This window comes from Canis lupus, chromosome 19 (assembly GCF_048164855.1).
Source record: "Canis lupus baileyi chromosome 19, mCanLup2.hap1, whole genome shotgun sequence".
NCBI classification, from domain to species: Eukaryota; Metazoa; Chordata; class Mammalia; order Carnivora; family Canidae; genus Canis; species Canis lupus.
The window spans coordinates 42232900-42259437 of NC_132856.1; the positions used below are offsets into that span (position 1 = coordinate 42232900).

The 26538-nt window shown below is 48.8% G+C and overlaps 1 protein-coding gene across 2 annotated transcripts; it reads left to right on the forward strand.

Annotated features, from left to right (window-relative positions):
• The first annotated feature begins 3308 nt into the window (after positions 1–3308).
• SHISA5 (shisa family member 5) lies at positions 3309–26304 on the forward strand. 2 transcript variants are annotated; one of them, XM_072786345.1, is made up of 6 exons: positions 3309–3489; positions 5853–6009; positions 18178–18261; positions 24512–24630; positions 24750–24962; positions 25074–26304. In XM_072786345.1, exons 1-6 carry the CDS (start codon positions 3423–3425, stop codon positions 25151–25153), a joined length of 720 nt encoding a protein of 239 aa, XP_072642446.1. In that variant the 5' UTR covers positions 3309–3422; the 3' UTR covers positions 25154–26304. The 2 variants fall into 2 exon arrangements, with proteins under 2 accessions (XP_072642446.1, XP_072642445.1); XM_072786344.1 differs by having other exon boundaries at positions 3310–3492.
• The last annotated feature ends 234 nt before the right edge of the window (positions 26305–26538 follow it).

The following is a 26538-nucleotide window of genomic DNA, read 5'->3' on the forward strand; positions in this document are numbered from 1 at the left end:
AGATCAGGACTGAAAGCATGGAGAGAGGTGGTGAGACCAGAGTTGGGTCAGTAGTAAGTAAAAGAATGTTCTGGAGGGGAGAGGGGCAGAGTGGGAGGGGAGTTGAACCACAGCCTGGGTGACCAGGTGGAAGTGGGGATATAGGTGTGATTTGTCCATGGAGCCCCAGGAACTCTTCGGAGGTGGTGTTCTGGGAGTCCTCAGGGCCTGGACTGTGGTGAATGGACAGGAAATCTCAGAGGCCAAGATGGCTGGGAGAGATGTCAGGGCAGGGTTCCCTGTGAGAACACTGGGGAGGGGGCAAGAGTAGAGCTGTGGGTGGAAGGTGAGAAAGGTGGCGTTCAGGTGGTCCCAGACACCAGCAGGCAGTGCAAGGCAGAAATGCAGAGGGAGAGGGTAAGGACACAGGGGAGGACCCTATGGTGCCAGTGGCCTGGGACAGGGGAACAGCAGGAGGGAGGGGGTGCCCTGAGCTGGGAGGGGGAATCATTTCAGGTAGACCAGATGGAAAAGGGGCAGAATTTAAGATAGGGTCGCCTCTAAGCAGGGAAGGACCTCTGCTGGAATGGAGAGCAGATGGGGGAGGCCTGAGGAGAAAGGCTGTCAGGCGGGTGGGTCTGAGTGCAACAGTCCCAGCTGCCCGGCTTCTCCATCCCGTACATGTGGCCTGGTATTTTTTTGCTGTGCTAGTTCAGCTGGACTGGGTCCTCACATCATGTGTGCTGCCTGTAGGAACCTCAATCTTGTTGAGTACATTAAAACAAAAAAACAAAAAAAAATAAAAAAACAAAGGGCAGCCCGGGTGGCTTAGCAGTTTAGTGCCACCTTCAGCCCAGAGTGTGATCCTGGAGACCCGGGATCAAGTCCCACTTTGGGCTCCCTGCATGGAGCCTGCTTCTCCTTCTGCCTGTGTCTCTGCCTCTCTCTTTCTCTGTGTGTCTCTCATGAAGAAATAGATAAATAAAATCTTAAAAAAAAAAAAAAAAAGCCAGAAACAAACAAAAAACCCTCTACACCCAATGTGGGACTTGAACTCAGGACCCTGAGATCAATAGTCAGATTGGAGGACCCTCAATCTTGTGAAGATCCCCATGTTTGGCACAGGGAGTTTGGTTTCTGCCCAGGAGGGGCTGATTTCCCCAGGCAGCTTGTGGGAAGTGAAGTGACCATTTCCCAGCCTCATAGACTTGGTGTCCTTTGCTCACCACCATGGGCACATGCCTGTCAGATGCATGGCTGTGATTTCCCAGTCACTGGCTTTTCCTGGCCTCCAGCCCCTCCTGTCCATACACAGCTCTGAGGGGTCATGGAGCCCCCACTCTACTCCCCCATGAAGGTTTCACATGTTTATCTGAGTTGTGGGAAAATGAGAGGGCATGGGGACCCCAATCCTGAAAAGGTCAGGAAGGACAAGGCCAGGGAAGAGGCCCCTAGAAGAAATGGGTTGGGGGTGTCAGAGTAGAGAGGCCAAAAGACAGATGACAAGAGGTAAGAAAGGACAACTCTTAGGAGCTCTGTTGGGGGCAGGGCACCCAGAGTGTGGAACGAGGGGTCAGAGGCTGGCTAGACAGGTGCACGTGAGGGGAGCATGTGGTGGCTGTTGTGCATGGGGCAGGGAGACCTGGGCTGTGTCCAACCTCAGACTGTAGTGCTGAGGGGGCAGAGCCAGTGGGGCAGGACAAAGCCGAGCTGGGTCTGAGAGGGCTACTCATTCTGTCCCAGGACAACCATGCCTCTGCCTCCAGTGCTGAGTCCTGGGTCTTTCCCGGCCAGCTGGTGGCCGAGCCCTCTCCTGCCTCTTCTCATACCCTAGCCTGGGGAACTGCACTGAGGACACCCCAGGTTGTCTCTGGGGTCTGTCACAGGATGCCCCTGTCCTCAGCTGAGAAACATGTGGTGGCACACAGGGTGTGTGCACTGGCTCATGTGCCCAGTCAGTGTGACATTTCATGTTTCCCGTCTTGAGTATAACGTTCTGGATGTGCCAGGTGCAGTGTGGGCAGCAGGTCAGGAACCCTGGGTGAAAAAATGCTTGCCACAGATTGAATACCTGTGTCCTCCCAAAATTCAGATGTTGAAATTCTAACCCCAAGGTGATGGTATTTAGAGGTGGGGCCTTTAGGAGGTGATTAGATCTTGAGGGTGGAGCCCTCGTGAATGGGGTTTAGTGCCTTTATGGAAGAGGCTTCACAGAGGTCCCTCGGTCCTTCTGCTAAGTGAAAACACAGGGAAAGGACAATCGTCTATGAACCAGGAAACTCTCATCAGACACAGAATCTGCTGGCAACTTGGTCTTGGACTTCCAATTGGCAGAACTGCTGTTTATAAGCCCCCAGAGGCTATGTTTTGCTATAGCCCCTGGAAACAGACTCTAGACAGTGCTCTTTCTCAATTTTCTTTCTCTCTTTTTTTTTTAAGATTTTATTTATTTATTCATGAGCGACACACAGAGAGAGGCAGAAGACACAGGCAAAGGGCGGAGAAGCAGGCTCCACGCAGCAGCCGGATGCAGGACTCCATCCTGGAACTCAAGCATCACGCCCTGAGCCGAAGGCAGACGCTCAACCGCTGAGCCACCCAGGCGTCCCATCCTTCTCCATTTTCCAGACTTTGCCCAGACCTCTGCCCACAGTGAATGGCAGGGCCACTATTAGTCATTGATTGTCCCACCTCAAGGAGTCTTGTGTGAGCACATGGTCCTGGAACAGGCTGGAATGCCTGCCGGCCAGCCATACTCCCCTGAGCCAGGAGGTGGCCCAGTGTGCTGGGAGCTGCCAGTCGCCGTAGACCAGGCCATCTGAATCAGGCTTGCCCTGAGAAGCAGGGTGAGCCTGCCTGGGCTGGGGGGTGGGATGCCTGGAGGATAGAGGTGTCCGCTCAGTGGGCAAGGCGGTGGAGCTGCCTCAGGGCCTTCAGACAAGGCTTGCCGGAGGGACTGGCCTTTCTGGAGTGCCCGCTGTGCGGCCGGCTGGGCCCGGGCACCGTTCCCCCACCTCACCTGGCCCCTGGCCCCTGGCCCCTGGGGTGGGGATCCGCGGGCCCGGGACGGCCGGCCCGCCGCGGGGAGCGCCTGTGTCCCGCCTCCCCAGGGTTAGGATGCGGACCTGGGGCGCGGGGGAGGCGGGGGCGGAAAGTATCCCCCGCACAGAGGGCAGCGTCGAGGGGGCCGCCAGGCGCGCGCCTGGGGGCGGCTGGGGCCGTGGTTTCCGTGTGGCCCCCGACTGGCCCGGCCGAGGCTGGGAGGGGCGTCGGCTCCCCTCCCCGGCCTCGCTCTCCCTGCTCCCTCCTCCGGGCGGGGTTCCCGGAACAGCCCGCCGGGGCGGGGCGAGGAAGCGGTGGCCTCACGGGTCGCCGAGGCTGCCGCGCACCTCAACCCCTGCAGCCTCTGCCCGTGTGTCCTTCGGTCCGTCCACCGCCCCGCCATGGCCGCGCGGGCGCCCGCGCCACGGATCCTGCTGCTGCTGCTGCTGCTGCTCCCGCCGCCTCCAGGTGGTGAGCCCGTGGGGGTGGGGTGGAGTTTGTCCCAGGGAAGGGACAGTGTGTTGGGGAGGGTGGTAGCCACCTCCGTGCAGTCTCTGGAGTGAACCCGGGCAGCACCATCCCCGCAGTGGCCCCCACCCCAATAACCCGGAGGCGGTCAGCCAGCCCCCAGGCCTGACCTGACCTGGACCACAGCAGCCTCCTATCTGAACTGACACTGCTCAGACCCTAGGAAGTTGCCACCCTCGTCCTGCCCTCGATGGTGGCAGTAGTGGTGGCGTCTGCTCTTTCAGATGTTCCAAGGGATTGGGTCCCCAGGGGCTCCTTAGCCTAGGGTGGTGGCAGGAGGGAAGCCTGGCCCCTCCATCAGAGGCCTTCCCTTAGGCTCTATTTACTGGCTAGAAGACCCCACCCGCTGCTCCATGGCCCTTGGGTTCCTGGAGACCGCTGAGCCTGGCCTCAGGGGTTGGAGGAAACACTACTGTGTGTGTTAATGGTAGACCGATGATTCACAGACAAGGAGGCCAGGCTGGGGGCCCTTTAGGGGTAGGAATTGGAACAGCCCCTTGCCCAGCCAGAGGAAGCGATGATCCCTCTGGGGTGAGTGGCTTCCTTGAGTAGAAGGGCTTTATTTCCTGGGGGGTGAGATGAATCTGGGAACTTGGGGTGGGAAAGGAGAAGGTGGAGCCCTGGTCCCTGGTCCAGTGAAATCTGGCACAGCTCGTGCAGAGTGTCTGGGGCCCAGAAGAGCATTTGTGTCGTGGGCTCTTGGCCCAAACGGTGTTGGGGTGTGTGTGCAGCCCCAGCTTAGAGGCTGGGCTGTGGCCATAAGGCTGTAAGGAGGTGGTCACCTGAGTTACCCAGTAGCATGGGCCACGTGGACCATACCTATTGTCAGTTGCACAGCTGGCTGGGGTGAGCCTGGTAGCAGCCAGGTCCTCTGCCCTGCAGCTTTGCCCAGAGCAGGGCTCTGCCTGAACCTGTCAAGAACAGAGCACCCCGCCCTGCCCGCCACCCCCCCCCTCCCATTTATAGTTATCTCTTCTCAAGGAGGTCGCTCAGTGCCTCTGTCTTTGGGCCTCGCTCTGTACATGATATACTGACCAGGCTGCACACTGCCCTGGGGCCCTGGCCAGTCTGGGTCTCCAGAGTCCAGGTGCTGTGCCCTGTTTCCAGGTGACATACCCATACTTCAGGGTTTATCATCAGACCTGTCCCCAGGCTACCACAGTCATCTGGACCTTGCTGAAATGGGTGTTCCTTTTGGGGTCTGTCCAGGTACCATCTGGGACCACCCCATCCTGCTGGTGGGCTCTAGATCTCTGCTAATCTAGCCTAAGGATACATGACTATAGCATCTTCCTGGAAGTTTGCAAGCCTCATGGTCTTCCAAAGTCCTCGGTAATTTCCCACACTTGTCAGCCAGGTCCTTTCATCATGACCTGGAATATTGAAGCTCTGTCTTTATCCCAGCCTATGGAAAGGTCCTTGGATCCCAGCTCTGGCTGAAAGCCTTGTGATGGTTCTGGAGTTGAGGTGGTACTGCCGTCCCAGAACCCTGGTCACCAATTGCGTAAACATTTTCTAGGTTATCTGCTACAGGCCCAGCCTAGGGTGAAGTGCTTCACAGACACATATATGGTGGGTATGGCTGTGACCAATGGCCAATGGCGAGTTGGTCTGAAGACAGCCTGCCCCGAGGGTGTGGTCTGTGATCTGTGCCCTGAGAGCCAGGCCCCTGCAGTCCCCTGTCTAGCAGAGGCTGAGGCTGCTGTGGCTGAGTGGAGAGGAGACAGAGTAAGGATTGGGAACTCATTGGCCCAGTGTCTGGGCCTCTGCAGCTGGTTGGGGGTGTTCCAGTTCAGCTCTGTTACTGCTGGGCTTGGGCGGCTTCTGGAGGAAGGGGCCTGGAGGAAGGCCTTCAACGACGGGTAGATTTGAAGACAAGGAATGAAAAATAGGCAAAAAATATGGCCTGAGTGTGGGCAGAGCTGGAAAGTTGGGGTGACCATCAAAGCCCTTGGTGATCTAGACCCTGGACTTGAGCATGAGACAGTGGAGACCAGGGATGGTCCAAGAGCAGGAAGTGATCAGATTCCCACTTAGAAAGGTCAGGCTTCTGTCAGAAGGCAAGTGGCTGGTGGGGGAGAGAGGGAGCCCAGTTAGGTGCCTGTGCTATAGGGTGGGGGAGAGGGCAAGGCTGATGGGGATGTGGCCAGAAGTGGCCAATGACTAGTGTCGCTCAAAGACAGCCCAGACTCTTGTACCTGATGGCTGTGCTGGGCCAGGGCTGTTGACCGGGACGTGGCTGAGATCTGGCGTGAGGCCTGGCCCCATGGCCACAGATTGACCAGTGTGTTTGTCTACTCCAGCTCGCAGTGAGGTGTGTGTGGCTTCCCATGGACACAACCTCTTCCCTGAGTCCTGTCCTGAGTTCTGCTGTGGCAACTGTTACTACCAATACTGCTGCTCTGATGAGCTGAAGAAATTTGTATGGAATGAAGAAGGGTGTGGTGTGCCTGAAGCCAGGTGGGTGCACCTGAGTCTGCCCCCAGCAGAAGTGTGCATGAAGGAGAAATAGCCTTGCCCCTCTGGCCTCTGAGCTGCTTCAAGATGGTAGAGCACTGGACTAGGGGTGGGGGTGAGGTTGGGGAGCTCCTGTTCTGGGCTGAATTCCCCAGAACTTGCTCAGTTAGTTCCTTGTCCCTCTCTCCCCAACCTTCAAGGGCTGCAGCTCACCTGGCACACTCAGTCTTCGGCTGAGCGGGTTTCTCAGGGGTGGTGGCCTCAGCTGGCGCTGTGGCTCATGCCTGGCTATGTACCTGTATCTGTGCACACCTTGGTGTGAGTGTACCCTGTAGTGTATGCATGTACCTGGCAGGGGGATTGTATGTGATTTATGTAGGTATCATCCTGGGGCCCCTGGAATGCACATTACACTGCCTGTGTCCTCTTGGTGTGGCCAGTGGATTTGCATTCCATCTGGATTCAGACCGTTTCATGGGCTGGAAATAAGATCTCCCTTTGCCAAATCTGTGTTTCTTTTGTGTTTAGTCATAGGTATAGAGAGGCTTGAGGTGGTTCAACTATTCAGCTCATGGCAGGTGATCATCACTGGTCTGGGCAAGATCAGCTCATACCATTTTACATATTCAATCTCACATGAGCCTTCCATTTCCCTCTCACTCCATAAGCAACCAGCCTGTATGTCCTTTTGTTTGTGTGATTGATTGCCTGATTTTTTTTTTTTTAAGATTCTATTTATTTATTCATGAGAGACACAGAGAGAGAGAGAGAGAGAGCGAGAGAGGCAGAGACACAGGCAGAGGGAGAAGCAGGCTCCATACAGGGAGCCTGATGTGGGACTCGATTTCTGAGACTCCAGGATCACGCCCCGGGCCAAAGGCAGGCGCCAAACCACTGAGCCACCCAGAGATCCCTGATTGACTGATTTTTTAAGTTAAAGTTTTGTTTTTTAAAGACTTTATTTATTCATGAGAGACATAGAGAGAGGCAGAGACATAGGCAGAGGGAGAAGCAACTCCATGCAGGGGGCCCGATGTGGGACTCAATCCCGGATCCTGGAATCACGCCCTGAGCCGGAAGGCAGACACTCAACAACTGAGCCACCCAGGTATCCCTACCTAAGGATTCCTGATGGATCCTATTCTACCCTTTTACTTCCAACCTTTTGGTGTCCTTTAAAAAACAAAAATCCATTCCAGTAATTTTTTAAATAAAGGAACATTTCATTTACATTTAATGTAATTATTGGTGTTCTGAAACTATATTTATCATCTTATTTTTGTGCTTTTCATTGTTCTCTCCTATTCTGTATTTCTTTCTTTTTCACTTACCATATTGTTTTGGTTTGGTTTTATTCCATTTTTTCCCCTTCTACTCTTTACTTCTTTCATACTCTGTATGCCTTTATTCCTCTTTCTTGCCTCATTGCATGGGCTAAGACCTCCATTGCAATGTTGAATGGACGTGGTGAGAGCATATTTCCCTGTTTAGATAAAACATACAGTATTAGGTATGATGCTAGTTGTAGCTTTTTTATTGGTGCCATTTATCAGATTAAAGAAGTTTCCTTCTATTTCTAGTTTGCTTGTACTTTTAGTCATAAAAGAATTTTGAATTTTGTCAAATAGTTTCTCTGCATCTGTATTTTTTTCCCTAGGTAATTAATCTTTTTTGATGGTACTATAAGTAGTATAGTTTAAGATTCTCATTATTTATTGATACAGAGAAAGGTAATACATTTTTATAAATTGACCTTGTATCCAGAGACTTTACTAAATTTACTTGTTAATTTGAGTGATTTTAGTTGAAACTTCTTTAGAATTTTCTACCAAGTCACATCATATGTAATTAATGTTTTATTTCTTCCATTCCTATTCTTATACTTTTAATTACTTTTTCTTGCTTTATTGCACTGGCTAAGATCTCAAGTACAGTGTTGATCGAAAGTGATAATAGGTAGCATTCTTGTCTCAGAGAGAAGGCTTTCATCATTTCATGATTAAAAATAATTATTTGTTGTAGTTTTTTTTAAGACAACTTTTATTAGACTAAGGAAGGTTTCTGCTATTCTTACAGCGATACTAAGAACTCTTTTTTACAAATCTTTGATGCATTTTAAAGATTTATTTATTTATTTGAGAGAGAGAGAGTGTGCATGAGGGGAGGAAGGGCAGAGAGAGAGGGAGAGAAAGAATCTCAAACAGACTCCCTATTGAGTATGGAACCCAACTTGGGGCTTCATCTCATGACCTCAAGCTCATGATCTGAACCAAAATCAAGAGTCAAGCATTTAACTGAGCCACCCACATGTCCCTCTTTGGTATCTTTTAAAAGAAACATATTTCTGGGACTCCTGGCTGGCTCAGTCAGAGAGCATGAGACTCTTGATCTCAGGCCCCACACTGGGAATAGAGATTACCTAAAAAAATAAAACTTTAAATAACACATATTTCTTTTGGGTAAATATCTAGGAGTAAAATTGCTGAGTCATTGGGTGCATGTGTTCAGCTCTGGCAGATACTTATAGTTTTCTAACACTGTTGTACCATTTATACTCTTACCAACCATGTGTGAGAAGTCCAGTTTGCTGTGCATCCTCTCAAAACTTGGTGTTATAAACCATTTTTTAAAAAATTGAGGTATAGGGGCATCTGGGTAGCTCAGTCAGTTGGTGTCCAAATCTTGGTTTTGGCTCAGGTTGAGCCCTGCATCTGGCTCTGCATCTGGCTCTGCACTGAGCTGAGCATGGAGCTTGCCTGGGATTCTCTCCTCTCCTTCTGCCCTTCCCCCTTGCTCATGCTCTCTTTCAAAAATAATAAATAAATAAATAAAATAAAATAAAATAAAATAAAATAAAATAAAATAAATTTTTAAAAATTAAAGAAAAAAATTGAGGTATTACATACAGTAAAATGCACAAGTCTTAATGTTTCAGTTTGATGAGTTTTAGTAAATGTATACTTCTCACATATAATACCTCAGTCAAGATTTAGAATTATTTCTATTTCCTAGAAGGTTTGAATTTTAATAATTTTGGTGAATGTGTAGTAATATCTCATTGCGAAGTTTTCTTTTAAGATTTAAGTCCTTTGAAATTTATTGAGATTCATTTTATGTCCCAGCATATACCATACCTTGGTAAGTGTTTCACATGAACTTAAAAAATGGTATATTCTGCAGTTGTTGGGTGTAGTCCTTTTATAAGTGTCAGTTAGGTCAAGTTGGTTGATAATAGTGTTTGGATCCTTTCCGTCCTTATTGGTTTTGTCTGCTTGTTTTGTCGATTACTAAGAGACCACAGATATATTTATTCTTCTTTTAGTTCTATCAATATTTGCTTCATGAATTCTGATGTTTTGTTATTAGGTACATACATACTTAGGATTGGTTTGACTTTTTTTTTTTTTTTTTGGTTTGACTTTCTGGTGAATTATTCATTTTATCATGTATAATATGCCTCTTTATCTCTTGTAATACTATTGTAAACCTCAAAGATAGTAAGTTGTTTGTTTTTGACAGCGAATGTTTATTTGCATTTATCCATATATTTATCCTCTCTGCTGCTGCTTATTGCTTCCTGCATCTTTAAGCCTCAACTGAGATCGTGTTCCTTCTACCTCTCATGCAGGTATGCTGGTGTCAAATTTTCTCTGTTTTTGTTTCTCTGAAAATGTCTTTATTTCACCTTCCTTCCTAAAGGATAGTTTTCCTGGTTATAGATCTCTAGGTTGGCAGCTATTAACTTCTTTTAGCCCTTAAGGCTTTTATTACATTGTCTTTTTAATTTTTTTTTTTTAAGTAATCTCTATACCCAATGTGGGGCTTGAATCTATGACCTTGAGAGGCTTTTCTGAAGGAGCCAGCCAGGTGCTCCATTCCATTGTCTTCTGATGTCATTTTTATTGAGAAACCAAATGACAGTTTAGTCATTGCTCCTTTGCAAGCAACACGTTTTCTCTGACTACTTTTTATAAACTTTTAATTTTTTAAAAAGATTTTATTTATTTATTTATTTATTTATTTATTTATTTATTTATTTGAGAGAGAGCGCATGCATGTGCCAGATGACGGGCAGAGGGAAAGAGAGAATCCCAAGCAGACTCCCCCTGATCAGGGAGCCTGATGCAGGGCTCCATCTCACCTACCCTGAGATCATGACCTGAGTTGAAACCAAGAGTCAGACACTCAACTGACTGAGCTCCCAGGTGTGCCTCTGACTACTTTTAAGATTTTTCTTTGTATTTGTTTTTTAGCAGTTTTGCTGTGATGTGCCTCACTGTGGCTTTGTGCTGTGCTTGGGGTTCTCAGTACTTCTTGAATTACTGGCCTGTTTTTCTTCAGTTTTGAAAAACTGGCAGCCGTTATCTCTTTAAACATTGCTTCTGCTCCATTCTCTCACTCTTTTCCTTTTAGGACTCTACAGATATGTAAGACCACTTGTAAACCTCTTGTATTTCATATTTTGCCCACCACCTTCTGTCTTTACATTTACTATCTTTTTGTGTCTCTGAGCTTCAGTCTACATGTAGACCTATCCTCCATTTGATTAATTCTGTCTTCAACTGTGACTAATAAATTATGAATTTGTAGTATTGTTTTTTAGTTCTAGAATTTTTGTGTCTTCTTTTATATTTCATGTTCTCCTGGACTGCTTGGTTTTTTCTTTTGTCTCCTTGAACTATGTATGTGGTGGCGTTTGATGTCAGTAGCTTCAATATTTGAAGCCCTGGGGGTATTTCTGTTGTCAATTGTCTCTGTTTTGTATTCATGTTGTCTAGTGTCCTAGTGTTCCTGAAAATTTTTGATGGTGTGCTTGATGCTACATTTACAGAATTGATTATAGAAATTTAGAGTCTAGGACTTCTTCCAGGGAGGATTTAAATGATTTATATTGCTTTTGTCAGGGACACAGCATTCTTTTTTTTTTTTTTTTTAAGATTCTTTATTTTATTTATTGATGAGAGACACAGATTGGCAGAGACATAGGCAAAGGAAGATCCAGGCTCCATGTGGGCAGTCTGATGCGAGACTCAATCCCAGGACCCCAGGATTACAACCTGAGCCAAAGGCTGACGCTCAACCACTGAGCCACCCAGGCACCCTGGGACACAGCACTCTTAAAACCATCTTGGCCTAACTGGAGAGACTAAGAGGATTAGAAGCTGAGATCTCTATACTCACCTTCCTCCCTTCTTCTTGGGGTGCAGCTTTTGAGGCCTCATCCCAAGTGAGTGGGAATCATCAGGGCTTTCCCACCTGGTGGGCTCTGGTTCTAATATCTATCACCTGAGACTTTTGGAAGTGCTACTCAGCCCTTCAGCTGCTCCTCTGAAGTTGGCTAATGCTTCCAGGAGAACAGAGCCTCAGGTGCCAGGCTTACTTCCATGGATCTTTATTTCCAGCCTCCAATACACCAGCTTGGTATCTTTTGCTCTGTTATTGCTCACCTAAGCCCATGCATTGATTTTTCAAAAAAGTTTTATCTCTATACCCAATGTGGGGTTCAAACCCATGACTCTGAGATCAAGAGTCACATGCTTTTCCAACTGACCAGCCCCTGTATACTGTTTGTTTTTTTTTTTAAAGATTTTATTTATTTATCCATTATAGACAGAGAGAGAGAGAGAGAGAGAGAGAGGCAGAGACACAGACAGAGGGAGAAGCAGACTCCATGCAGGGAGCCCGATGCGGGACTTGATCCCGGGACTCCAGGATTGCACCCTGGGCCAAAGGCAGGCACTAAACTGCTGAGCCACCCAGAGATCCCTGTACACTGGTTTTTAAAAAATATTTTCTCTTCAGCTTCACTTTTTTTTTTTTTTTAATTAAAAAATTTTTGGGGGGGGTGCCTGGGTGGCTCAGCAGTTTGTGCCAGCCTTTGGCCCAGAGCATGATCCTAGAGTCCCAGGATCGAGTCCCACATCAAGCTCCCTGCATGGAGCTTGCTTCTCCCTCTGCCTATGTCTCTGCCTCTCTCTGTGTCTCTCATGAATAAATAAAGAAAATCTTAAAATAAATAAATAAATAAATAAATAAATAAATAAATAAATAAATAAATAAATAAATAGTTTTTTTCTTCAGCTTCACTTTTCCTTCAAATTTAGAATATAGGTGCTCCGGGATGCCTGGGTGGCTCAGCGGTTGAGCAGCTGCCTTTAGCTCAGGGTGTGATTGATCCTAGGAACTGGGATCGAGTCCCACATCAGGCTCCCTGCGAGGAGCCTGCTTCTGTCTCTGCCTCTCTCTCTCTCTCTCTCTCTCTCTCTGTCTCTCGTGAACAAATAAATAAAACCTTAAAAAAAAAATAGAATGTAGGTGTTCCTAATGCTTTTTAATTTTATTTTGTTTTACACTTAATTTTAGAAATTTTCCAAAATTATAAAAGCAGAGAGAATAATATAACTATATACCCATCACCTGCTTCCATAGTTACCAAAACTCTGATGCTTTTTTTTTTCTTAAGATTTTATTTATTCGAGAGAGAGAGAGAGAGAGAGAGAGAGAGAGGCAGAGACACAGGCATAGGGAGAAGCAGGCTCCATACAGGGAGCCTGACGTCGGACTCGATCCTGGGTCTCTAGGATCATGCCCTGGGCTGAAGGTGGTGCTAAACCGCTGAGCCACCCGGGCTGCCCTGATGCTCTTATTCTATACATGCCCCCCTCACTTTTTTTCAGATTATTTTAAAACAAAATAAAAATTGAAACACCATAAAAATTTCTCCCAGGGTGTCTGGGTGGCTCAATGGGTTGAGCATCCAACTCTGGATTTTGGCTCAGGTCATGATCTCAGGGTTCTGGGATCAAGCCCCAAGTTGGGCTGTGTGCTCATTGGGGAGTCTGCCTGAGATTCTTTCTCTGCTTTTGCCCCTCCCCCTGCTCTCTCTAAAATAAATCTTTTAAAAATTTTCTTCTTAAATGTTTTTCATTTGTACAGTTTTCATCTGCACAAATGAGTCCTTTGTAAAGAAATATAACCACTAATTCAGTAACATATTTGGCACAATGAACAGTAAATCATTAATAATTTTCAGTGCCAGTCTGTCTTTAGTTGCCTCCACTTGTTCCTTTTCATGGGTGGTTTGTTCAAATCGGAATCCAAATAAGGGGAGTACCTAGGTGCTCAGTTGGTTAGGTGTCTGCTTTTAGCTCAGGTCAGGATTTCAGGGTCCTGGGAACAAACATTGCATTGGGTTCTCTGCTCAGCAGGGAATCTGCTTCTCCCTCTCCCTCTATGCCCAGTCTTGTTCTCTCTCCCTCTCTCTAATAAATAAATAAATAAACTTTAAAAAGAATATAAGTAATTATTTTTTAAATCAAAGTATAGTTGACAAACAAGATTCTATTAGTTTCAGATATACATCATAGTGATTCACTATTTTTATATTGCAAAATGATCCCAGAATAAGTATAGTCACCATTTGTCACCATACAAAGTTACTACAATATTATTGAGTATATTCCCTGTGCTGTACATTACATCCCTGTGGCGTGTGTATTTTATGACTAGAAGTTTGTGCCTCTTAACCCCCTTCACCCACCCCACCCCCCAACTTATCCTCCCTCTGGTAATCACCAGTTTGTTTCCTGTATCTATGAGTCTCTTTCTGTTATGTTTTGCTGTTTCTTAGATTCCACATATAAGTGAAATCATACGGTATTTGCCTTTCTCTGTCTTATTTTGGTTAACATAATACCCTTTAGTTCTATCCATGTTGCTCTATCCAGTGTGTGTTTATGTGTGTATGTCTGTGTGTCTGTGTATCTCACATCTTCATTATCCACTAATCTACCAATCAACACTTGCGGTGCTTCTATGTCCTATTATAAATAATTCTGCAGTGAACCTAAGGGTGCACATATCTTTTCAAATTGGTGTTTTCATTTTCTTTTTTTTTTAAATTGTAACTCCCTTGTGAAAGTTCTTTTTTTTTTTAAGACTTTATTTATTTATTCATGAGAGACACAGAGAGAGAGAGGCAGAGACACAGGCAGAGGGAGAAGCAGGCTCCACACAGGGAGCCCAATGCAGGACTCCATCCTGGGACTCCAGGATCACGAGCAGAAGGTGGCACTAAACCGCTGAGCCACCAAGGCTGCCTGTGTTTTCATTTTCTTCAGGTAAATATCCAGAAGTGGAATTGCTTATTTATGGATTATATGTTTATGCCTATTTTATTATTATTATTTTTTAAAGATTTTATTTATTCATGACAGACTCACAGAGAGAGAGAGAGAGAGAGAGAGAGAGGCAGAGATACAGGCAGAGGGAGAAAAGCAGGCTCCTTGCAGGGAGCCTGACATGGGACTCGATTCTGGGTCTCCAGGATCACACACGGGTTGAAGGCGAAGGCGGTGCTAAACCGCTGGGCCACCGGGGCTGCCCTGTTTACGCCTATTTTCAACTTTTTTTTTTTTTTTAAGATTTATTTATTTATTCAGAGAGAGAGAGAGAGAGAGAGAGAGAGAGGGAGAGGCAGAGACACAGGCAGAGGGAGAAGCAGGCTCCATGCAGGGAGCCCGACGTGGGACTCGATCCCGGGTCTCAAGGATCACACCCCAGGCTGCAGGCGGCGCTAAACCGCTGCGCCACAGGGGTGCCCGGCCTATTTTTAACTTGTTGGGGAAACTCCATACTGTTTATCAGAGTGGCTGCACCAGTTTGCATTCCTACTAACCATACACGATTGTTCCCTTTTCTCCACATTTTCCCTAGTACTTGTTATATTTTGTCTTTTTGATACTGTCCAATGAAGTTATTACTTTTATTTTTTGAAGATTTATTTATTTTTAAGATATTTTATTTATTTATTTGAGAGAGAGAGAGAGCTCAAGCAGGAGCAGTGGCAGAGAGAGAGGGAGAAGCAAGCACCTCACTGAGCAGGGAGCCTGATGTGGGACTCGATCCCAGGATCCTGGGATCATGACCTGAGCGAAAGGCAGATACTTAACCAACTGAGCCATCCAGGCATCCTTTATTTATCTATTTTAGAGTGAGAGAGAGGGAAGGCAGTGGGGAGGGGCAGAGAGAAAGGGAGAGAGAGTCTCAAGCAAACTGCAGCAAGTGCAGAGCCTACATGGGGCTTGATCCCATGACCCTGAGATCATGAACTGAGCTGAAACCAAGAGTCAGATGCTCAACCAACTGTGTCACGCAGACACCCTTAAAGTTACTACTTTTAAAATCTGTTGTACCTGTAGTTATTTCCCCCTTTTATTTATTTGTTTATTTATTTGTTTTTAAGATTTTATTTATTCATGAGAGACACACAGAGAGAGGCAGAGACACAGGCAGAGGGAGAAGCAGCCTCCCTGCCGGGATCAGGCCCTAGGCTAAAGGCGGGTGCTAAACCACAGAGCCACCCAGGCGTCACTCCCCCTTTTTATTATGCTTTTTTTCCCTTTGTGTGACTTTTCTCTTTGATGAGTCTTGCCAGAGGTCTATCAACTTTGGGTTTTTAAATCTTTTGTATTACTTTTTGTGGCTGTTGCTCTATTGTATTTTTGTGTTTCCCTTTATTAATCTCTTCCTTAATGAGGGGCTTTGCTCTATTACTTTTCCCCCACTTTCTTGAGTTTAATATCTTACTTTTTAAATTTTTAAAAAAATATTTTATTTTTATTTATTCATGAGCGAGAGAGGGGCAGAGGGAGAAGCAGGCTTGCTGTGCAGAGCCTGATGCAGGACTCGATTCTAGGACCCCGGGATCACGACCTGAGCCTAAGGTAGATAGATGCTCAACCACTGAGCTACCCAGGCGTCCCTAACATCTTACTTTTATTATTTATTTATTTTTTAAAGGTTTATTTATGTATTTATTTATTATAGACATAGAGAGTGAGAGTCAGAGACACAGGAGGAGGGAGAAGTAGGTTCCATACCAGGAGCCCGACGTGGGACTCGATTCCGGGTCTCCAGGATCGCGCCCTGGGCCAAAGGCAGGCGCTAAACCGCTGAGCTATCCAGGGATCCCACATCTTACTTTTATTTTTATTTATTTTTATTTTTAAAGATTTTATTTATTTATTCATAGACACACAGAGAGAGGCAGAGACACAGGCAGAGGGAGAGGGAGAAGCAGGCTCCATGCAGAGAGCCCGATGTGGGACTCAATCCCAGGTCTCCAGGATCACACCCCAGGCTGCAGGCGGCACCAAACCGCTGCGCCACCAGGGCTGCCCCCACATATTACTTTTAAAGATAAATACATTTTGGGGGCACCTGGGTGACTTGGTTGAGTGGCTTTTTTTTTTTTTTTTAAGATTTTATTTATGTATTTGAGAGAGAGAGAGCAAACATGAACGGGGGTGGTAAGTTAGGGAGAGGCAGAGGTAGGCTCACACGAGAAGAGAGCCTTTTGAAGGGCTTGATCCCAGGACTCTGGGATCATGACCTGAACAGAAGGCAGATTCTTAAACTGACTGAGCCACGCAGGTGCCCTGAGTGTTTGACTCTTGATTTCAGTTCAGGTAATGGTCTCAGGGTTGTGAGATCAAACGTGGTGTCAGGCTCTGTGCTCAGTGGAGAGCCTACTAAAGATTCTTTCCCTCTCCCTTTCCCTTTGCCCCTCCTCCCACCTTGGAATCTCTGTCTCTCCGAAATAAGTAAATCAATCCTAAAAAAAAAAAAGAAAGATAATAGGGGCAGCTGGGTGGCTCAGTGGTGAACGGCTGCCTTTGGCTCAGGGCGTGATCCCTGGATAGAGTCCTGCATCACACTCCTCACAGGGAGCCTGCTTCTCCCTCTGCTTGTGTCTCTGCCTCTCTCTCTCTGTGTCTCTCATGAATAAATAAATAAAAATCTAAAAAAAAAAAAATAATAAATTTCCCTCTAAGAACTCTGTTAGCTATGTTTCATGAATTTTAACCTATCATATTTTTCTTATCCAGTTTTATTTATTATTTATTAATTAATTTATTTATTTATTTTCAGTTTTATTTATTTCTTAATTTCTTTTTTCCCACCCTGCACAATTTTATTTATTATTTTCTTCTAAATATTAATTTAAATTCTAGTTAGTTAATATACAATATAATTAATATTGGTTTTAGGAGTAGAACTGAATGATCCATCACTTACAAACAGCACCCAGTGCTCATCAGCCCTCTTTAATGACCATTCCCCAACTAGCCCATCCCCTGCCCACCTCCCTCCATTAACCCTCAGTTTATTTCCTATAGTTAAGAGCCTCTTATGAAGGATGCCTGATTGGCTCAGCAGTTGAGCATCTGCCTTCAGCTCAGGATGTAATCCTGGGGTCCCGGTATTGAGTCCTGCATCAGGCTTCCTGCATGGAGCCTGCTTCTCCCTCTGCCTCTCTCTCTCTCTCTCTCTCTCATTCTGTGTCTCATAAATAAATAAAATCCTTTTCGTTTTAAGTCTCTTATGGTGTGCCTCCTTCTCTCTCTTTTTTTCCCCTAAATTCCACATGAGTGAAATCATACGGTATTTGTCTTTCTCTGATTGACTTATTTCAACCAGCATAATACACTCTAGCTCTATCCATATCATTGCAAATCACAAATATCATTCTTTTTTTTTTTAAGATTTTATTTATTTATTCATGAGAGACACAGAGAGAGAGAGGCAGAGACACAAGCAGAGGGAGAAACAGGCTCCATTGAAGGAGCCCGACGTGGGACTCGATCCCAGGTCTCCAGGATCATGCCCTGGGCTGAAGGTGGCGCTAAACCGCTGAGCCACCCGGGCTGCCCTATATTACATATTTCTTAATTTGCTTTATAATTTCTTATTAATGTACAATTTTGTTGCTGCTTTTCTTTTTTGGTACCATGTTAGTTTCTCAAGGTGTGAGTTATGTTTAGCATTTCTGTTTGAACTTTGTGACATGGTAGTCTTCCTTTCTGACTTCTAACTTCATCGCATTGTGGTGGGAGAAGATGACTTTGTATGATACCAGTCTTTCCAAATCTGTTGAACCTTGTTTTGTGACCTTACATGTAGTCTGTACTAGAGAATGTTCCGTGTACACTCGAGAGGAATGTGTGAGATCCTGGTGTGTGTGATAGTCCTCCTCAGGGGCCATCAGGGCTACTCTGTGGCCTGTAGAGGATTGGCTTTTGTGCATTTTGTGTGTGTGCTAAGGTAGTGTTTGTTCCTGATGTGCTAGGTGGGGCTTGGGTATATTAATCGTGAGGTTTCGTCTTTCAGTGTGTCCATTGATATGGAGTCGCTGGAGCAGCTGGGCTCGGCGCTGAGGTTCTATTCCAGCTTGGACAGTGATCCCATGTCAGGGTAAGTAAAACTTGCAGGCTGGGTACATCTTCCTGGTCGAGGTGACAGGGGCCTCAGTGGGCTAGAGTGAGGGCTGTGGGGACCAGGTGGCCACAGAGTCATTGTAGTAGGGCTGCAGAGAAGTTGATCACCAGGTCCTTGATCCTTTTATATATATATATATTTTATTCATGATAGACAGAGAGAGAGAGAGAGGCAGAGACACAGGCAGAGGGAGAAGCAGGCTCCATGCCGGGAGCCCGACGCGAGACTCGATCCCGGGACTCCAGGATCACGCGCTGGGCCAAAGGCAGGCGCTAAACTGCTGAGCCACCCCAGGAATCCCCCTCCCTTGATCCTTATATTGGAAAGTTGAGTCATCATCATTGTACTAGGGATGGGGGGACAGTGGCTGACAGTTGAAAGGCCAAGGGTAGAGGGTCTAGGGATGCCTGAGTGGCTTAGCAGTTGAGCCTCTGCCTTTGGCTTAGCGTGTGATCCCGGGATCTGGAATCGAGTTCCGAATCAGGCTCCTTGTGGGGAGCCTGTTTCTCTCTCTGCCTGTGTCTCTGTCTCTCTTTGTCTCTTATGAATAAATAAATAAAATCTTTAAAAAAAAAAAGGGTAGAGGGTCCATATTGACCTAGGTGAGACAGGTGCCCAATATGGATTGGGCACAGGTGACTGATGGGGAGAGAGTGACAGTGATGGGGGTGATGGTGTTGATAGTGACAGGGCAATGATGACAGTGATGTGGCAGTGGTGATGGTGACAGGGTGATGGTGGTGACAGTGATGGGTGTTAGTGACAGTGATGGGAAATAGTGGTGACAGGCATGGGGTGACAGTGGTGATGGTGATGGGTGATGGTGGCAGTGATGTCAGGGTGACAGTAGTGACAGTAATGGGACAATGGTTGTGATGGTGATGAGTTAAGGTGGTGATGGTGGCAGGGTGAGGGTGATGGTGATGGGGTGGCAGTGGTGATGGTGATGACATGATGGTGATGCAGGTGCTCAGTGATAGAGTAGTGATGGTGTGGTAAAGATGCTGGGACAACTGATATGCCCAGTCTCTGTCAGGGCTTGTGCGTCATGGTTGCTGTGTCAGGGCCAGGCAACAACCCAATCTCCCAAACCTCAGTTCCCTTGGCCAAGTTCCTGCTCTGTCTTGTTGCCACCATGACGAGGTGTTATGATGCACACTTCGTATGGGTGGAGTAAGTGTTGGGAGGCCAGAGGGAGGCTGGACACAATTCAGCAGTTGCCTTCTAGGGAGTGGGGGTGATGGTGGGGGTGGTCTCTGCTCTGTTGACCTCCCAGAGGTCCAGCCCTGGAGAGGATGTGGGACCAGGAGCCGGTTAGGGTGAAGGGCTCAGGGTGGGTGGTAGGGGTGTGTTGAGGACTGAACCTGAGCATTAGGAACATTTGAGAATGGCCTGGGGAGGTGCCCAGAGGGAGGGTTCAGAGCCGTGGGGAGAAAGGGGAGGACGCTTGGGCTGTGGGGTGCTGAGAAATGTGGATGCTACCGCACAGAGGCCGTGGTACCCTTGGCAGGAGGTGCCGTTTAGTGGAGCGGATTGAAGAGTGAGTAGGCAGTGTGTAGGGTGAAGCGAGTGCAGACAGCTTCAGAGAGCGATCTGGTGGAGGACTAGGACAGGAGGAGGAGAAGTCGGGTTGGAGAAGGGCTTCTTCAATGCTGGTGGAGACTTGAGCTGAGAAAGGGGAGGGAGGGGACATTGCAGAGCGAGGTCCCGAGGGACACGGGAGGAGTGGTGGCAGCAGAGAGGTGACTGGGGTGAGCCTGGAGCACCTGTCGCTCCCCGAGGTGTGCACAGGGCCCTGGGTCTGGTGTGTGAGTTGGCAGCTGCGTGCCCCCGCCCCTGCGTGTCCTGGGCGTGGCGGGCGTGGCTACTCCCTGTCCCCTGGCTCTGCCCTTCGTGCCCCGGCCCTGCCTGCTGCCGGCTGGCCTGCCCTCTCCCTGCCTCACCTCTCCTCTGCTCTCCGACCAGAGACCTTGTGTCTCGCACAGCACCTGCCTTATGAAGGTTTAGGGCATGGGAAGCAGGTGGAAGGGCAGGGTCCCTAATGACACTTCTGTGAATGCCCTCTGGTGGGCATCTGGGTGCTGCCCCCTTGGCCAAGGGCACTGTTTATCCACTGAAGTGTGGCTTCTAGGTGGTTTCCAGCTCCTGCTCCCCAGCCCGTGGCTGGGAGCTCCAGGAAAGCTTCAGTGGGGGGAAAAAAACCCACGTCTCCCTGTGTCAGTGACTCCTTGGGTTCCCCAAGAATGAGGCATCAAGGCAGAGTACAGGGACCCAGATGAGGCCACCTCTGCTTGTCACAGCCTGGATGGGTGGTGTCTTCCCTTGACGTGGTCACTGTGCTCCCCATGATGTGGCGTGGGGTTGGTCTAGGTCTTCTGCTGCCTGCTCCCCAACTTTGGCAGGTGAGCCCCATCCTGCTCTGTTGAGCAGTCAGTGTCTGTGTCCATTCTTGGCTTGTATGCTCCCTAGAGCTTCCTTAGTCCCCTGTCATGATTCTTTTGGATCCTCATTTCATTGTCCTTTCCTAGTTCCTTGCTATTCACAGGATGGTCGGGCAGGATTGGCATGTTTTTAAGCACCTGATTTGTAGGATGCATGGTCACAGGTCCAGGCTGGTAATTGCTGACCCTGACTGCTAGGACAGTGTGGAGGGAAAGGCATGCAGGTCCCTTAGGTGAGGTGAGGCCCTGGTGCACCTGTCCCAGCCCTCCCAGCATCCTTTCTGTGGCTCTCACACCCGCTGTATCATGGCCAGTCCGCTGTATTGCCAGTATCACGGTGAAATTGCTCTTGTCCCTGTTCCACAGATGGTCTTTCCCTGGCCCAAACATTGGGAGTCTTCGGCCTTCTGGGACCACCCGTTCAGCCCTGAGCACACCCTGCCTGGGCTGATTCTGCATTTTTTGAACTTGGCCTTTGGACTCTGATCCAACCTTGGGAACCCCATTCCCTCCTCTCAGGGGCGTGGTTCCACTAGAACTATGACCATTGGCACTAAAGGCCCCTGCCACACTCTGCAACCACCCCTCAAATATTACCCTTCCTCAGAGGACGATGCCTGGCTATCCCACTAGGTGTTACCCATGGGTCTTGAGTGAATTTTTCATTCATCAGATACCTATTTAACACTTACTGTATGCTGGATGCTGAAGATACAGTGATGGCCCAAAGCAGGTATGTCTGTGCCTCTGTGAATCCATAGGCTGGAGACAAGGTGCATGTCAATCAAATGCTTACACAGAGTGTCCATTTATAAACTGAGGTAGACAGGAATTTAATTCTGTAAGAGCATTTATCAAGGAGCCTGAACTTATCTGGATGGTCAGGGAAGATGTCCCCAAGGAAGTGATATTTTGAACTGAGTTCTGAAGGGTGAGGGTAAGAGGAAGAGAAGGGCAGACCAGGCAGGAGGAGCTACATACGCAAAGACTCTGAGGTCAGATACAGCATGGTGCTTTGAAAAGCTGAAAGGAAGGTGATGTGGCTAGAGCACAGAGAACGAGGTAAGGTGGGAGTTCCAGATCACACAAGTTTTTTTTTTTTTTTTTTAAGATTTTATTTATTTATTCATGAAAGACTCAGAGAGAGGCAGAGTCATAGGCAGAGGGAGAAGCAGACTGCCTGCAGGGAGCCTGATGTGGGACTCGATTCCAAGACCCCAGGATCACGACCTAAGCCAAAGGCAGGTGTTCAACCACTAAACCACCCAGGTGCCCCCAGATCACACAGGTTTTATTTTATTTAGACTTTATTAACTCAAGATTAAAATCTATCTTATTGTAAGTATTACTATATGGTGAGACATATCTTAGATTTTTTTTTTTGGTCTTTTATTGCCAACTATAATACATAGATACACACAGTTTATTTATTTTAGACTTTTTTTTTTTAATTTTCAAGTAATCTCTACACCCAGTGGGACTTGAACTCACAACCCCTAGATCAAGAGTCACATGCTTTACCGACTGAGCCAGCCAGGTGCCCCAGATACACACAGTTTAACAAGTAAATTATAAATCAAATTCCTGCATGATCCCATGTGAAGGAGCCATGGTAGGCTTTTGAGCAGGGGTGATATGATCAGACTTGGCAGGTTGGCCAAGGGCACTTGAGAAGACATCTGCATCATCCTGGTGAGGCAGGCTAGTGGCTTGAAGCATGTGCAGGTAGGAGAGGGGGGCTGAGGGGACTCATCATTCTGGGGGCCCCAGGGGCTGCTGGTGGCAACTGAAGTTGCCCATCAAGGAAGACAACTGGAACAGGGCTGGTGGGTTGAGCAAGAGTGTGGCTTGTGCACTCAGGGCACCTGTGATGCCAGGGCAACGTCCGGGCAGGGGGGTGGACAGCCATGGTGAGAGGCCAGGTGAGGGCAGGTGAGGCTGGGGAGGCAGCTCCGGGAGGACCGCCTGACCACCCCAGGCTTCAGTCCCTGCTCCTGGCCGCCCTGGGTGCAGCTGGGCCTGCTGTGTCTTTAAGGGCTCTGTATTGCTCTTCCTCCCACTGACGTCAGGGCTAGGGGAGGACCAAGATTTGCTTTCTGTTTCCTGGAAAGGGGAGGAGATTGAGACTGAGTGGCCCATGATGGAAAGAGGGGAAGTCCAGGGGTGCTGGAGCCCTGGGAGTGAAGGCGGAGGCTAACATGGGGTGAGCTTGGGCGCCATACTGTGTGTGGTATGTGTGGGAGTGTGTGTTCCGCTCCATTCCTTGGGGCAGGAGAGGGTTTAGGAGGAACTTGTGAGTCAGGGCCAGGTGAGGGGCCGCACATTCTGTTTTGTGAATGTGGTTGTGTATTTTGGAGTCCCTGCTGTGAAAGGTCTGTTCTTAGCCAGTCCCCTCCCCGGGCTGTGTGGGGCCCTGCGGAGGTGGTGCTGTCCCCTGGACTGTGGGGGAAGCCCCTGCACCCAGGGTGGACGGGGCCACAGCCCTTCCGGGGCCTTCAGGAGAGGCACACGCCCTATAGCTCACCAAGCTCTGTCCATGTTTTGTCTTTTAATGTATTTTATTTTATTTTTTTAAGGAGGCTCCATGCCCAGTGTGGGTGGAGCTTGAACTCACGACCCAGAGATCAAGCACATTCTACCAACTGAGCCAGCCAGGTGCCCCTCCTTGCATGTTTTAATGTACTAGGTGCAGTCACCAAGCATGTGCCTTTTCTTAGAATAGAGCTGGGTCTCTGGTAACAGAGGAGGAGAGCAAGGGACTCTGTCTGCCCTTGAAAGTCAGTTTTGGCGAACTTCCTGGCCAGGGTCTGTTCTTTCTTTCTCTCTCTCTCTCTCTCTTTTTTTTTTTTTTTTTTTTTTTTTAAGATTTTATTTATTCACGAGAGACAGAGAGATTGGCAGAGACACAGGCAGAGGGAGAAGCAGGCTCCATGCAGGGAGCCCGATGTGAGACTTGATCCCGGGACTCCAGGATCACGACCTGAGTCAAAGGCAGACACTCAACTGCTGAGCCACCCAGGCGTCCCAAGGGTCTGTTCTTTCTCCAAGCCCCTCCACTCTGCTGTGGTCCTTGCTGAGGGCGGGCATCAGATGGGCAGACCTCTTCTTCCAGAAGGAGCACCAGCTCCAGCACCCTTGTATCAACTACATGGCTCTTTGTTGACCCACTGGCCATACTAGTCAGAGCGCGGGAGCCCAGGGATGTACATGAACCCCTGGCACAGTGCTTGGCACCCAGCAGGCTCACGGTCACTGCCAGGGAGCCAAGGGGTCAGCAGCCCCTCTCTGGGGCTAGTGCTGAGGCTGTGTTCCCTGCGTGCCTCTCCCCACTGTTCTGGCCACACTGGCCTCTGCTCTCCTGCAGTTTCTCCCCACCTTTGTCCCTTGTGCTTCCAGAGTCATTTTACCTCAACATCTGTCTCGTACACTGAACTGTGGGCTCCCAGAAGCCATGAGCTGGTCTGTCTTGCCCCTAGGGACTGAGGACCATCTGCTGAGTGGGTGGAAGTGGACAAGATGTGTGTCTGGTGGGGAGGCACTAGAACTCCCTGCCATGCTTCTAGCCGGGGGGAAAAGAGGGGCAGGCCCTGGCTGAGGTGCTTTAGCCAGGCTCACAGAACAACCCCATTATACGCTGAGGACACAGTCTGACAGAGGTCCAAGCTGCACAGCCTTGAAGTCGCTCTGTGCTGCCCAGAGTCTCCTTTGGCAGGAGGGGTGCCCCTGCGAATGGTGGGGTGTTCGTCCTGGGCAGGAGCGAGAGGTCATGACTGGCTCTTTGGCAGGTTTGGAACAACTGTAGCCATTGGCCTGACCATCTTTGTGCTCGCTGTGGTCACCCTCATCGTCTGCTTCACGTGTTCCTGCTGCTGTCTCTACAAGATGTGCCGCCGGCCACCACGTCGTAAGTATGCCCACCCCCTCCCTGCCCCACTGTGACCCCAGGTGCAAGGGGAGCCGACCAGGACCCTGGCTTGGCTGAGTGGGAGTGAGGGGCAGTCTTGACTGGGATTCTCTTTGCAGCGGTGGTAACCACCACCACGGCCACCACCGTGGTACACACCCCTTACCCTCAGCCTCCAAGTGTGCCACCCGGCTACCCTGGACCGACGTACCAGGGCTACCACCCCATGCCCCCGCAGCCAGGGATGCCGGCAGCACCCTACCCGACACAGTACCCACCACCCTACCCTGCCCAGCCAATGGGCCCCCCGGCTTACCACGAAACATTGGCCGGTAAGTACCACTGCCAACTGCCTGACCCTGCCTGACCCCCCAGGTCTAATACCACTGTCCCCTCACATTGCAGCCCTCCATGTTCATAACCAGTGTCCTCTCTGTTTTCAGGAGGTGCCGCCATGCCCTACCCTGCCAGCCAGCCTCCTTACAACCCGGCCTACATGGACCCCCCGAAGGCAGCCCCCTGAGCATGTCTCTGTGCCTCTGGCTGCCACTCGATTGTGTGCGTGTGTGTGTGCATGTGTGTGTGTGTGTGTGTGCGTGAGAGAGAGAGAGAGAGAGAGAGAGAGAGAAAATGGGTATGTGTATGTGGGTACAGTCTTTTCTCCCTGTGCCTGGTGTTTGTCCTGTCTGTACACGAGACTTCTTATGCCAGCATGGTTGGGAGACATCCTTGCTGGAGTTGCTGGGACCCTACTTTGTTCTCTTCCTCACTTGAAATTGTGCTCGTTTGAAATCTCAAAATTTAAAGACTGGGGTGGGAGTTCTTTTTCATATCACCCCAGGGAGATCAAGCAGGTGGGGCTCCTTATGCTAGGGTAGTATGGCCTTTTGTGGGCAACATGCACACATGTTCCAGTTTTCGTGGAGGCTAGCCACTGCTCAAGGCCATGGTCTGTCCCCAGGGTGGGGTACTTTTCAAAGAACCAGAGCCATCATGGCACGGGGGTGAGGCTTGGGGACATGGCTAGGTTGGGTTTTAATCCTTTCGGCGACATCCCATAGTCCCCAGAGCCTGTGCCATGCCCAGCAGAGGACAGGTAGCCTCCTGAAACCAACTCACCCAAACGCTGTCTGCCTGCACTGTTCCTGGCACCACCTGGAGGGCCACGGTCACCCACAGTTCTGGCTGCCCATGACCTGCATCATGGTCTGCGGGGTAGCCTCTGTCCACTTGCATACTCAGGTGTCCTCCCTGCAGTGTTTCTGTTTTCCTTCTAGCCAACCATTTTGCCTGTTTTCCTGTTCAAAATGTATGTGATAGTTTTTGTGAAGCTGAAACCCCTGGGTCCTGGAGGGAAATTGGCCCACAGTGGAGAGGGACCGTCTGACCTCTGATAGTCCCTGCTTCTCCTGACACTAGCTTCACAGAATAGCCAGCTCCTGTACCCCAGCCCAGAGTCCTGTCCTGTACCCCAGGACAAGGTGGGCCAAGGGGCTGTCTGGACCAAAGGTGGAAGGGGCCCTAGGTGGCTGCTCTGGCCCAGGCATGAGTACCTCGGTGTTCCCTGTCCCTCTCTTAGTATCTCACCAGCTCTGTCTTAGCTTTGTACCTGTTGACGTGTTTCTGAGAGTCTAGGGTCTGCACCTTTGTATATAATAAATGCAAACATTTGGGGCCACTGCCTCCTTTCTTCAGAGCCTTGGCTTCTGAGACTGGGCATTAATTAGGCCAGGTATCATCCTCATCCGACTCTTGGATTTCCATGTTTTCCCATCTTTCCTGGGCTCAGACATCTGACCATCCTGCTGGGGAGGGTGAAGGACAAAGACTGCCATTCTCTATGGCCCCCTCCCCAGGCCCCTGAGTGTGGGCAGAGGTGCAGAAGGCTCTAAGGCTGCCAAGGAGGGT

Bases quoted from the DNA above. Each gene is read 5' to 3' on its own strand.
- SHISA5 (XM_072786344.1), top strand. From the start codon at position 3,423: ATGGCCGCGCGGGCGCCCGCGCCACGGATCCTGCTGCTGCTGCTGCTG. The intron at 18,262-24,511 runs GTAAGTAAAACT...GCTCTTTGGCAG, and splicing joins GACAGTGATCCCATGTCAGG to GTTTGGAACAACTGTAGCCA. The intron at 24,963-25,073 runs GTAAGTACCACT...CTCTGTTTTCAG, and splicing joins TTACCACGAAACATTGGCCG to GAGGTGCCGCCATGCCCTAC.